We start from the raw sequence: 12,490 nt of genomic DNA on the forward strand, positions 1-12,490 counted from the left end.
ACTCTGATTACTTAGGAATGTATGCATTCAAGGCACAACTCTGTCCTGCATCCACTGGCATCCGAGCAAAATGGCATATAACTTGTGCGAGACGCGACTGTGTTACGTGGTGCCTGACAATCTTGTTTCCGATGTCGAGCAGTGGTTTTGAAGCATTCGTGCAAACCACTTATCTGTATCCCTGATCAGGCAGCCACAGATGTGTGGTTTTCGAAACCAGGCTTTACATGGAGCATTAATAATACGAGTACAACCATGTTATCGCAGCTAAAAAGATCGGGAACCGGCAAAGAAAGCTCTCACTGAGTATGGGAAGCACTCTAAAGTAGCAGAATAACGGCAAAAATAATATCTTGTTTGTGTTATGGAAATTATGAACATTCCAAGACATTGAAGTGAAAGTTTGGGTTACCCGTGGTTTGCGATTATTAGTGCCGTCTCTCCCCATCATCAGCCCGGATAATCAGTAGTCTACTGTAAATAGAAATCAGATAGATACATAGGCCATTAGACCACTTGAAAAAATGGGCAACCATGAATTTAGAGGCTTTCTCAAATTCTTACGATCAGTGCAAGGTTACTGAAAAATTACTTTGCCCATGAAAAACATGAAATAAATGAACTTGAGGACAATTTTTGGTTGTTTAGGCCTATGGCTTTACCTTTGTGAAATATTCTCCACTGTCAGATCTAACATTACAGTTTCAGCCAAAAGAACAGTTTTTAAGATCTTACATCGATTGGGTGCCGGAAATATATCTTCTTGAGCAAATATTAAGAAGGGCAATGAGGGTGCAGCAGGAAAAATTGGATACAATATATGCTTGATATATTCCTATGATATACAAGTCTTGAGAGAAATCAGTGGGTTAATGAGGGAAATTACATCATAAGTGAATGTCATTATAAATTTAATTTCATATTTGATAAAATAATATTCAACCAGGCATTTACAAAGGTAAAAATTTAGAATACAAACAATTCTAGGACTACTTTCCAAGAGGAAAATAATCTGCAATCAAATTCAAGGCATAGAGTAATGATTTCAAAGAGTAACTACAGCATCATTGCCAAAAATGTTCTTAAGTATCATTATTTCCGGATTACTCTTTCAGTTCAAAGGCACACACAACAGTAAAAACTTAAGTTAATTCTATAAACTTCATTCAACTCCATGATTGAAAGATAGCTTCAATTAAACCCTCTAAAGGTAGAGAAAATGAGAAGAACTAGGCCAAAACGAGGCATGACATTTCCCAGCTTGAAACACACTGAGAAAAATATTGAAACCAATTACATGATTCCAATATTGAATTATAAACTCATTTAAAAGCATTACTTTCATGACCTAAGTACCAAAATTAATAATTTTATTCACTGGAGCATAACATCAAACATCTGCAAGGAAAAAATGCAAATGAAAACAATGCAATAAGTTGTACAAAATCAAAAACAACACATTTTCTAACACAATATGAAGCATGGATAAATTATCCTGACATAGCGATCAATAATACTGAAATTTAAATATTTTCACAATGTTTTCTCCCAGTGATACCTTGAAATTCTACCAGTGATGACTTTCGAGGACAATTCATGCAAAACATCAGACTCCACCCTCCATCAAGGTTTTAAGTGGGGTCGTCATTATTGCCACAAGAGCTCTTGCACTTCATATCCTTCAGTTGTTGCTATTTTGCTGCTATACTACCAAGAAAGAAAACTTCCTCAGGTAAACAGCAAAAATAGCATACTTTAACTTCAGCAAGACTTCTTCTCCACACTTATTCCAGAGGATTTGGTTATGAACATAGTTGTAAAGACCTGAAAAAAATCCATCATGTGATAAGCTTACCAGAGATATTCTAAGGAAATGACATTTCATAGCAAAGAAAATGGTATTGTATTTATGTTGCTCTTATCTTTCCATGTATCTATTGGATTAGAAGTACAAATTAGTATGATGGGTTGGTGCCACTGTTTTGCTGGTTTTAATACCCATTTGGTTCTCACTCACAAATCAAGCGTTTCATTTTCATTGAACAACTTTTAAAACCATCAATAAGTTTCTTGGGTTATTATATGAGAGCCTAAAATACCACATCAAGTTATGCCACAAGAGATTAGATCCAGAACATTACTATTTAAATTTGTAAATTGTGCTCAAGAGAACTTTTCAAATTGGCTCTTGAACAAATTACTTCAGCACAGTTTCTTTTTGCTAATGAATCTGGTCCTGATCTTGAAACGAAGGTCTATATATGGTTGAAACAAGAATTGACCTGACTCATTCCCAATTCCAAGTATTCACCAGTAACTACTTCAAGTGCAGATGAGCCTTGACAATTATTTGACTCACCATTCCTTTATCTACCTATGACTTCCCTGGACTGTCTCCCAAATCAATCACCTGTCCCTTTCCTACAGCCTTCATTTCCCCTTCCCCACCTCAACAGGTACCATATTTCTCAACAGGATCAACAGTTTCCACAAAATTATTGTGAGTTCAATCCACTGACTTAAACGTCAAAATTTCTGAGCAAGGCATAAACCATAAAAATAAACCAAAATATGAACGTAACATAACAAGTACTTGCACATGGATAGCAATAACTGAAAGTTATTAACTTATAATTGCTTCTACTTCACAAAACAAATGAACCATCAGCGAATAAAGCAAATAAAAAACAAATTACCTCCGCACATGTTGGATGAATGCCTACTAAATTGTCAAAGTCAGACTTGGTAGCTCCAAGCTTCAGGGCAAGAGCGAATCCTTGAGTGATTTCACCTGCATTTGGTCCCAGGACATGAAAGCCAATAACTTTCTCCTGAAAAATAAAATCATTAAAGGTACTATTGAAGCACAGTTTCATGGCAACCAAAATTTTCCCTTCTTTCCAGGAGCAAAAGTGATTTCTCAACTATGATACTGGTAAAATAATTAAAGATGACAGGATTCTAAAGTTTCAGGGATTCCCAACAGAGTAGGCCTTCCATAAGTTTGAGATGGAAAAGGGGGTAAAATTTTTCGTAAACATTACTGCAGGAAATTCATTTTTTATTCCAAAATTCAGCATTGAAATTAAATTTCATTTGTTGCTCACTACACCTTAGATTGGTGATAACTGGTTAAAGCATGAAAATCCATCTTCAAATGACTTTGCATGACCAAATGCTTCTTAAATCTTCTCTTCTCTTACATGCAAGGCATATAGATGATACTGATTTTTTGGGTAAAAAAGTGATACTTTTCTAGAAAAGTAGGCGACATTAAACAAGGACACACTGATTAGAATTAATAATGCATACATATTTGAAAAAATAACAAATCCAAGTGAGAAAAGGAAGGGGGATGATCCACCAGGGCTGATGGGTGTGTGGAAGCCCCCCTACCCAAGATGTTTGCTCAGACAATCATCTTGGCCCCTACAGTGTGCTCATTTGACAACACTATTCAGGGAGGCCAAGAACAGGCTAGGTAGGTGCCTGCCCCTGTGCTCAGTGAGAGTTTTGAGGGAAGAATTCTCACTTGCTTACTTTCCTGGGGAAAATTAAGTGCATTCCAGGGGAGTGAGTGCTCCAGCCATGGAATTTTACCTTGAGTGTGACTGCTATGTAGATGCTCAATTTGAGCACAGTATTTTTTTGGAGAAATCGCTTTGACTGCAACATACCCGAGCACTTTTCACTCATCGGGGAAAGTTCAAAGGAAGTTATGCCTGGCTCCGCATGACACAAGACTAGAACTACATTAATTCATAACAGCCAAAAATTACTAGGGGAGCTGATGGATGGATAAAATAACCTCAGCATAAATTTGTAAAATGGAATCTGTTGTTTTCACACACTTAAGGACATTTACATCAAAGATAAACATTATTCTTCACAGTCCTGAAAATGTGTGCGAAGAATTTTCAATTCAAAATCCTCCCCATACAGGAAATAGCCTTTCCTGCTCAATGCGTCATTGATAAGCTTTGATTAAAGTATTAAACATACACCCATGTCTCGTATAGCGCAATTTCGATTAGCGCAATTTCGATATAGCGCAAATTCGTTCCTCGGGGAAACATTGCAACGCAGTGTAGCCTAATCAAAAATTTTAAACGCTCTCGTGATAAAACGTGAACTTGCGCTAAGTACACACGTAATTTCTATCAATTTACGCATATTAATATTATTTCTTGCCTCAAATCTTCTTTTTTGTTTATATAATAATCGAAATTCATTGCTGTGCAATTGCCAAAAGTATTACTCGTCATTGGGTCCAGATAGCCGGCCTACTGAAGATTTATCTAGTCTCCTTAACAGAATGATAGTAAATAATTTAGATCGTTAATTAAGCGTGGGGCTAGTGGAAATGAGTTTTTTTTTCAGCAATATGGTTTGAGACGTATTTTTGCCGTCGTAGGTTACCGGGCGATTGACTTCCAGGTAGAGGGTCTACGCTAAAGCCTTCAAGGTCATCGGTATTCACGGGGGAGAAATGGAGCGGTGGCCGAGTTGCGCATGAATAGCATCAACACATAAAAGGGTCCGCTATAGAGTCTCAAACACAATGGCTTCGTTCCCTCCCCGCAGTCATAGGCCTTCTGCGTCTCAGGAATACAGTTCAGCAGAAGAAGGTGATTTAGATAGAGCCATACAGAGTAAAAACCAAGAGAATATGGCAAAAAATAGGAATGCGTGTAGAAAAATCAAGAATTTAACAAAAAAAACCATAAACCTAGAAGAGGACTTGAGAGAGGTCAATTGCTTTGAAAATGGAGAGCGTCATAGCGATATTGCGTGGAAGTTTAAACTCACGATGCCTTATTCTGAATAAAGACGAAGCTAAAATATCAGTGACCTCAGCCGCACCAACTTCAACCAAGAGGTCTACACATACGGAAAGTTCATGGTGAATCAGTACAAAAAGACGAGAGTGGTAATCGCTCCGAGACATTTAGTGAAAGCGGTTGGTTCCAGAATTTAAACGGCAAGCAGGTATTTTCAGTGCGGCGATATCAGGTGAATCTGCAATTGTTGATAGCGCAGCCACCACAACATTTTCTGATGAACTCCAAGCTGTTATTGAAAGTGGTTCCTTTCCCCCTCAACTAGATCTAGTGTTGACGAAACGATATTCTTTTGGAAAAGAATGCATTCTCGTTCATTCATTTTCAGGGAAGGAAAACCGGGGTCAGGTTTCAAGGCATTTAAAGACTGTTTCACGTAGCTGCTAATGACTCGGAGGACTTCAAATTAAAATGATTTATCATTCGTAAACTCCGCTAGCTATGAAATGGCATTTAAAGTAGCATTTTCCTGTCATTTCGATGAGCTACAAAAGGGCCTGGGTGACACAACAGTTGTTTTTAGACTAGTTTGAAAAATCGTCAACTTCCGGCAACGCATTACGATCCCCTGAGATAGCAGATGTTAGCCCACCCGCACGACAGGATGGAATTTCGAAAGCACTTAAGAATTTTTTTTAACGTGAATAAAAGTATTTGAATGCGTGAATACTATCTTTAGAGATGTTTTATACTATAAATATTTATAGAGATAATGTTTACTAAGGCTTTTTATGGGAATATAGATGTTTTAGAGGAAATTCAATACCAAAGACCTATGCTACCAGGAACGCATCCCTATCTTCCCTATGTTAAAATGCTCTCGTATAACGCAAATTCGTATAGCGCAAAGACCCCAAGGAACGCATCCATTGCGCTATACGAGACATGGGTGTATAATAAAACCAAAGAGTAAACATGGTTTGAACTTGATAGTGATTCTCAAATTACTCTTAATAAGGACTTATAGTTTCTGCAAACAGAAGTTAACAAAAATAAATTTAAGGTTATTACACGTCGAATTAAAAGGCCACAAAAAAATAGCAACATACCCCAGTACTTTTAAGGCATATTAGTTTCCCATAGCTCTTATTCTCATCTCTCTCAGGAAGTGTGTACTCCAACGGCTGGTAATGAGTATGATACACCTCAATATCATCAGCACCATATGTTGCTATGGCATCTTCCTCTGAGTATCCAACAGACCCATATTCAAGAGGAGTAAAAACTGTGGTTGGAACCATTTTGTAGTCCATCGGCTCATTTGATTTACCATAAAGCCTCTGCAAGAACAAATGTTCAACAATACAAAATTCTACTACATTGTAATCATGACAACTGAATAGCTCAATCAACTAGAGCTGCATCATACCACAACAAAGAATTAGAGAGGTACAAATAGAGTCGAAAAGATCAAAATTACTCACTCGTGCAAGAAAGCGACCCGCTTGGATGGCCACAGGAGTAAGCTCTGGGGTACCATCCAATACATCTCCAATGGCAAAAATATTTGGTACATTTGTCCTCTCAAGTTTATCACCAATGATTTTACCATTCCTAAAAAACAGAATGACTGTATTAATATAGCATTCTTCACGCAGCAAGACTAGGTAATTACTAGAGATCAGAGAAATTTGCAAGACACGATATCGCGAAATCTATTAAAGCCTAAGCCTTCATTGCTTCATGCTGCTGACGTTCATTCGATCTACCTCATTATGATTCCAAGGGCAATTGGCTTGTTTTGTCTGTTGCACATTGAATTGGCATAATATTGCGAACTGCAGTGAAGTCTCCGCCGAAATTTGCCATTAAATTAATCACGACCTCTCTCTTCACTTCACATTTATCAATTCTGAAACTATTGGAAATGTCTAGAATGACGCGCTTTCTCTCCTGAAGAATTACATATTCTGAATCAATAAAAAACTGAAAGAAATTCAACGCAGCCACAAAAGAGCGTAAAGCTCACAAACTCAGCACGGATCAATTACAAGCAGTAATTCTGGTGACTCACTGTGACACAGTAAACAGCATTATTGGATAAGTTGTAGCAGGAAAAACTTAAGTGTGGGTCTAACTTAATTTTGCAGACTTAAACACGGCCACTGGCTGGGAACGGAAGGCCGCTTTCAGACTAGACAACTTTCCGCCGGCCACCATTCAAGGCACGTGCCGGTGACCATGGCGGCCATCGACAGGGCCCTGCCATCAACAGCATGATTCGTCTCCTTAGAAGACAACAAAGACCTATTGTTGTTTGAAAGCATGAAGCACTAGCAGTTTATGGATGAGAAGGAAGGAACAGAAACGATTGGAGGAGAGGGGGGTGCTAATTATTAGTAGACGGATCTTGGGATATTCGGTGCTCTACTGAGCTTCAATGCGAAAAAAATCATTTGAACACACCCCCGGTTCAAGTTTATTTGTATCAGATTGTGTTTAGTTGTGTGTGCTTCTTTATCGGCCTTTCTTAACCGATTTGCAATAGCGGTAATCAATACTATGCGATTTAGTTGAACCTGTCTTCCCTCAGCACCTAGGTGAGGGCTATCAAAAGGGAGCCCACAACATTTTGATAGCACAATCAGCCCCATTTTGATAAAAGATATTAAAAGAATGCGAGATATTGTTGCAAATGAACAAATGTATCAGTTTGTGTGCCGTTAATGTCAGGAATATTTAACGGTTTTTGTTTTTTTTTGCTTTATTTTAAATTATTTATAAACCAATATTAGGAAACAGTAGCAATATTTAGGAAGTAAGATATGTCGTTGCATGCTCTCTGATAAATTCTGTGCATTTTGGTACCTCATTTGCAGAGTTTGGTTGCGTATCAGTTGAGAAAAAGGTATCTATAAAGTAGAAATAATATAGAAGATTGGTCTAAATTACCGTATTTCTCCAAATATAGTCCCCCCCCCCCCTAATTGTGAGGCTTAAGTTTCGGAGAAAGTTAAAAAAATGCGTTTGAATATAGTCCCCCCTTTACTTTTACCAAGGGCATTTTTGGAAAAAAAGGGGGGACTATATTCAGACATATACGGTAATACAATGAAACTGAAAACACATTTTAGTACTATTTGGTCAATTTTTGCTCTACTCTTCCTCACAAAGACAATCAATTCAAGTATTCACTGTGCACCTTTTCTTGCTCACTCTATAATATTAACGCTTAAACCATTGATATATGTACCTTGAATCATTTTTTTCATTTGGTTTTATCAGATATTTTGTACTGCTGCAATTGTATTTAATGTTATGTAAAATGCTTATAAAAGTATAAGCAATTGCGAAATGTCCACAAAAAAATAACAGAACACCAAGAAATGTGAAAAAATTTTATCATTACAATAACACTATCAAGATTTTTTATATCACCAAAATCACATAGTTGTGAAACAAATTCTAGCAAAAAATAAAACCACTTTCATGGATCTCTAGTAATTACACATCAAAAAATGTGATGTTAAGAGTTTTTTTTTAAATTTCCATGCAAAAAATGCAACAAAAAGCTCTCTCCCTTATTTCCAAGAATCTTAAAATTATTACTCATTCCATGAATGCTACCATTTAATAGCAACAAGGCAAAAGTAAGACTAAACACCCTACATACATACATAAAGGATTACCTACTTTTCATTCAAATTCACTCCTATTTCTTGAAGGCCAATATTTTTTGTACATGGACTCCTTCCAGTAGCAAACATTACTGTGTTGAAGGTTTGTTCTTCCTCTCTTCCATCCTCAAACTTGTATGTCACCTAAAGAGAATAAATAGCATGAATATATTCTTCTATCATCAATGCAGATAATTAACGCAATCAAACTCTTACTGCGAGCTCCCCGGGGCTTCCAGTACACTTCTCTGTAATTTTGGTTGGGACAGCTGGCCTTATGAACTTCACTCCATGAGTTTCCATGTGGCTACCTATCATATCAGCCATCTGGCGATCAAAGCCTCTTAAAAGGATTGAGCGAACCTGTAAAAATTATCAACAGTAATTCCTCAAAACACATGAAGAAGTAGGTGATATGTTATTATCACATTCTTTCTCTTAAATTTTATACCTTGGACTTAAAGAAATGACATTAAATTTAAAAGTAAAGTAAAAGAACATGCCACTAAATATGTAAAGCCAAGGAAATGGAAAAGTCCATCATTAACCCTTTCACTGCTGTGGACGTACCTAGTACGTCCGCACGGCAGACTGCTGTGGACGTACTTTTTCTTCCTACCTGCCATGCGGTCAGCACTTTCGCCGAAGCACTTCGAAGGGTCGTTAATCCGCGACCATATCCTCGACCAGCTCACCCACGCAGGACCGTCTCCTCGACCCTACGAGCAGGCAGCCTACCTCCCGAAAAGTGACCGCTCTGACTGCAATTTGAAAATCAATCACTCAATACGATCATCAAAAACTTATATTTTTCATCGCACTCCTGCCAATCATGCAATCAAGTACATCTTTGAACCGTGTTTCTGCGATGAAAAATAACGGTTTTGTTAACTTTGCTAAAATGGCCATTTTTCCGGTTGTCCGCAGCCACGTTTCTAGAAAGTTAACAAAATCGTTATTTTTCATCGTAGAAACACGGTTCAAAGACGTACTTGATCGCATGATTGGCAGGAGTGCGATGAAAAATATAAGTTTTTGATGATCGTATTGAGTGATTGATTTTCAAATTGCAGTCAGAGTGGTCCCTTTTCGGGAGGTAGGCCGTCCCTTCGACCCCCGCTGGTAGGGTCGAAGAGACGGTCCTGCGTGGGTGAGATCGTCAAGGATAGGGCCGCGGATTAGCGACCCTTCGGAGGGTGTACCACACCCATCCTGGAAGTACCTGCTCCATGGGCCCACGAAACGCATTTTAACATTTTCGCCGCATGTGAGGAGTAGGTTTTCGGAGATTGAACAGCAGTGAAAGAGTTAAAAACATGGGCAAATATGAGGTGGAAATTTTTGAGTAAAGCAAAATCTATTTCTACCCCTTTCATGATAAATGGGAGAAAGGATATGCCAATTTACCCTAGTATTGACGACCCAATTATCTAAAAAAATAGATAAGAAATCAGTACCTTCTCATGAAATATATCTTCAATGAAAATATATTCACTCAATATATTCTAATAGAAAATACACCATTACCACCCCAGATTTCTGAATTTATTCATATATTACATGGTAAAATATGGTTTGCACACAGTATGGGGAAATGGACTAATATGTCCTGAGTGACCTGGAGTAAGGGACATCATCCAGAAATTTAAGCAAAAGGAATTCCGAAGGATACTGATGGAATATGAGGGGGTACATTACTGACTGAGTGGAGTCATTGCTTCCAAAGATAGCAAGGGAAGCAAGCTGATCTTTATGCTGCATTTGCAGAACCCAGAGAAAAATTCCATTGCACTACACGATGTTAAATACCTGAAGCACAAGGTACAGTGGAACCTCAATCTATCGTTTTTCAGAAGGGTGGACAAAAAAAACAATGAATGCGGGAAAACAATCAATGCAGGAATGTTTGGCTAGGTTGCTTATGTCACACGAAGGTTTTCGGGGAGTAATTGTGATATTCATGAAGGAATTCAAACAAGATTTTAGCTGATTACAGGAATATTTGTACTTCATTGAAACACTTAGGTCATATTGTTGATTCAACTAATATCTCTTTTAAATATACTAAAGGAACACACCACCAAGCTAAAAAATGTTTACACTCCATTCGGCATTTGCACTGCTATTATGGATTTCTGTCTGATGTAAAAATACTAATCCATCAAATGCCATTTCAAGTACACGTTTTTACAAGAGCAATGTGCATGTTATGCCTAAAACCACCAGGTAGCTTGCTCTACCCCTACCCTTGCCATCATGTGCTACAGGACAACCCAAGACTTTCTGGAATATTCACGTCCTTCTAGCCTGGATTCTTTTCTTCATCTTTAATTATTTTCTGTCCATCTTTTTAAGATCTACCTTGTTTCTTCGGGAGAGCCATGGTCCAAAGAAGAATAAAAATAAAACTAATAAAAATGAAACCTGTCTTTAATAAACCCGACCGTCTGAAACTGGGAACTTGGAAGCAAGTAGGCTGAAAAAGTTCAGTGGGCGAGAATGGGAGAGGCAAGAAACACGTTTCTATTTTTCTCGTGTAACTTTATATTTTCTTCCAAAGCTGAAGAATTCGAAATACAATCCCTGCATGAGCTAAGACGTTTTGTTCGATTTTGGAGAAGAGGAAAGGGTCATTCCATGTCAGTTCATCCAGGCATGACATTTAGGTTACTTAGAAGTAACCTTTTTTGCTTGTGGACATTTCTGGACACACTCACCTTATCTTTCATTCCTGGCATAAGGCGTGAATACTCGTAATTTTGGTAAAATGACTGAACTAAGTCCACTGCAGTTTGTTCTATGTTTTTGCCCCTCCTTGGATCTGGTATAGCTATGATGCCTTTCATTACTAGAATTCCCTAGCATGCCAAATTGTATATTCACTAACATTAATTTCGGTGGCTACTTTTTTCCTACTCCATGAAGTCGGAGCTAGTGTTAATAGCCGAATTATCTCTCCCTGACTGCCTTCCGTCACCAGTTTTTCTTTTAGTAACCCAACTAGCACATTCATATCACTCGCTTTATCAAGAACTTCTGAATCATGCTCTGGAAGGAAATCTTTATCCAGTACTTTGAAAACCTTTTTGTTCAAAGTAGAACAGTATTAATGAGGTAAAACACAATCGTGAAGTTTTTTGTCAATGCAAAATGGAGAAAGTTAACTTGTAATGACATGCATCCTGTATTTTGATGTGTTTTATACAGCAACAATCAAGTTTTCCCCAGCAATGATGGGTAAGTGCTATGAATTCCTTAAAATATTCTATTTCAAAAATATATTTTTCTTATCGGGAGAAAAACAACCTGCATATAAAAAATATATTAATTTTTTTAACGTATTATTTACTAGATTCATGTTGTATATATTTGCTTAGATATAGAAAACAGTTAACACAAGCATTTCATCACACTTGAAGGAGGACTGAACACTGACTGCCAGAGTCGTGAAAAGGGATTTTTGTTTTGCAAAATTTTTTTTAACGACAAAGCAAGCAAAAAGCCATGAATTTTATTTTTACAGGTGGTGGGTCGTACCTTAAGGAATATCAGAAAAATTAATTTAGCTTGATTCAGATATTGCCTCAGGTCAAAATTTGATGTTTTATAGAACCATGTTTTTGACGCAAAATTTTATAAAATCTTACGAAACACATGAGTTTAGAGAATTTCCAATATTCCTTAGGATATTTTTCAATTAGTTTTTGGCATCCTCATGACTTCTATAGTAAACCTGCAAAATTTCATAAGAATCGGATGAAAACTATGGCTAAGACAAATTATTTCCCTCTGGAGGTACAAGTGCCTCTGGAGACCGCATTCATTGAAAAACTGTAGTTTCACCCAAACTTCAAATGGTTGTGGAAAAAAAACTATTAGAGATAGCCAAGAAATATTTTACACTGTTTCATTCCTGCATGGAAGATGAAAATTGGCAAGTTTCATCAAAATCCAAGTCGGTGGGTGTCATGCCTGGATGAACTGACATGGAAATACCCGAAAGCGTCAGAGGGGGGAGGCAAGTGCTGAATG

The 12,490-nt window shown here is 37.5% G+C and overlaps 1 protein-coding gene across 2 annotated transcripts in view; it reads right to left on the reverse strand.

Annotated features, from left to right (window-relative positions):
• Positions 1-894: 894 nt before the first annotated feature.
• Positions 895-12,490, reverse strand: part of LOC124170689 (thioredoxin reductase 1, cytoplasmic-like) — a 33,460-nt gene continuing 21,864 nt past the window's right edge. Inside the window, exons 8-14 of one of the 2 annotated variants that reach the window (XR_006867534.1) lie at positions 8,675-8,821; positions 8,475-8,602; positions 6,266-6,395; positions 5,891-6,121; positions 2,697-2,831; positions 1,559-1,824; positions 895-1,398 (exon numbers count right to left, since the gene is read on the reverse strand). Coding sequence is in view for 1 of the 2 variants with exons in the window: in XM_046549591.1 (XP_046405547.1) it covers positions 1,762-1,824; positions 2,697-2,831; positions 5,891-6,121; positions 6,266-6,395; positions 8,475-8,602; positions 8,675-8,821 (834 nt within the window). In the remaining variant the exon portion in view is untranslated. Of the gene's footprint in view, positions 1,825-2,696; positions 2,832-5,890; positions 6,122-6,265; positions 6,396-8,474; positions 8,603-8,674; positions 8,822-12,490 lie in introns of both variants that reach the window. The other variant, XM_046549591.1, reaches the window with a different exon arrangement.

This window comes from Ischnura elegans, chromosome X, assembly GCF_921293095.1.
Source record: "Ischnura elegans chromosome X, ioIscEleg1.1, whole genome shotgun sequence".
Lineage (NCBI taxonomy): Eukaryota > Metazoa > Arthropoda > Insecta > Odonata > Coenagrionidae > Ischnura > Ischnura elegans.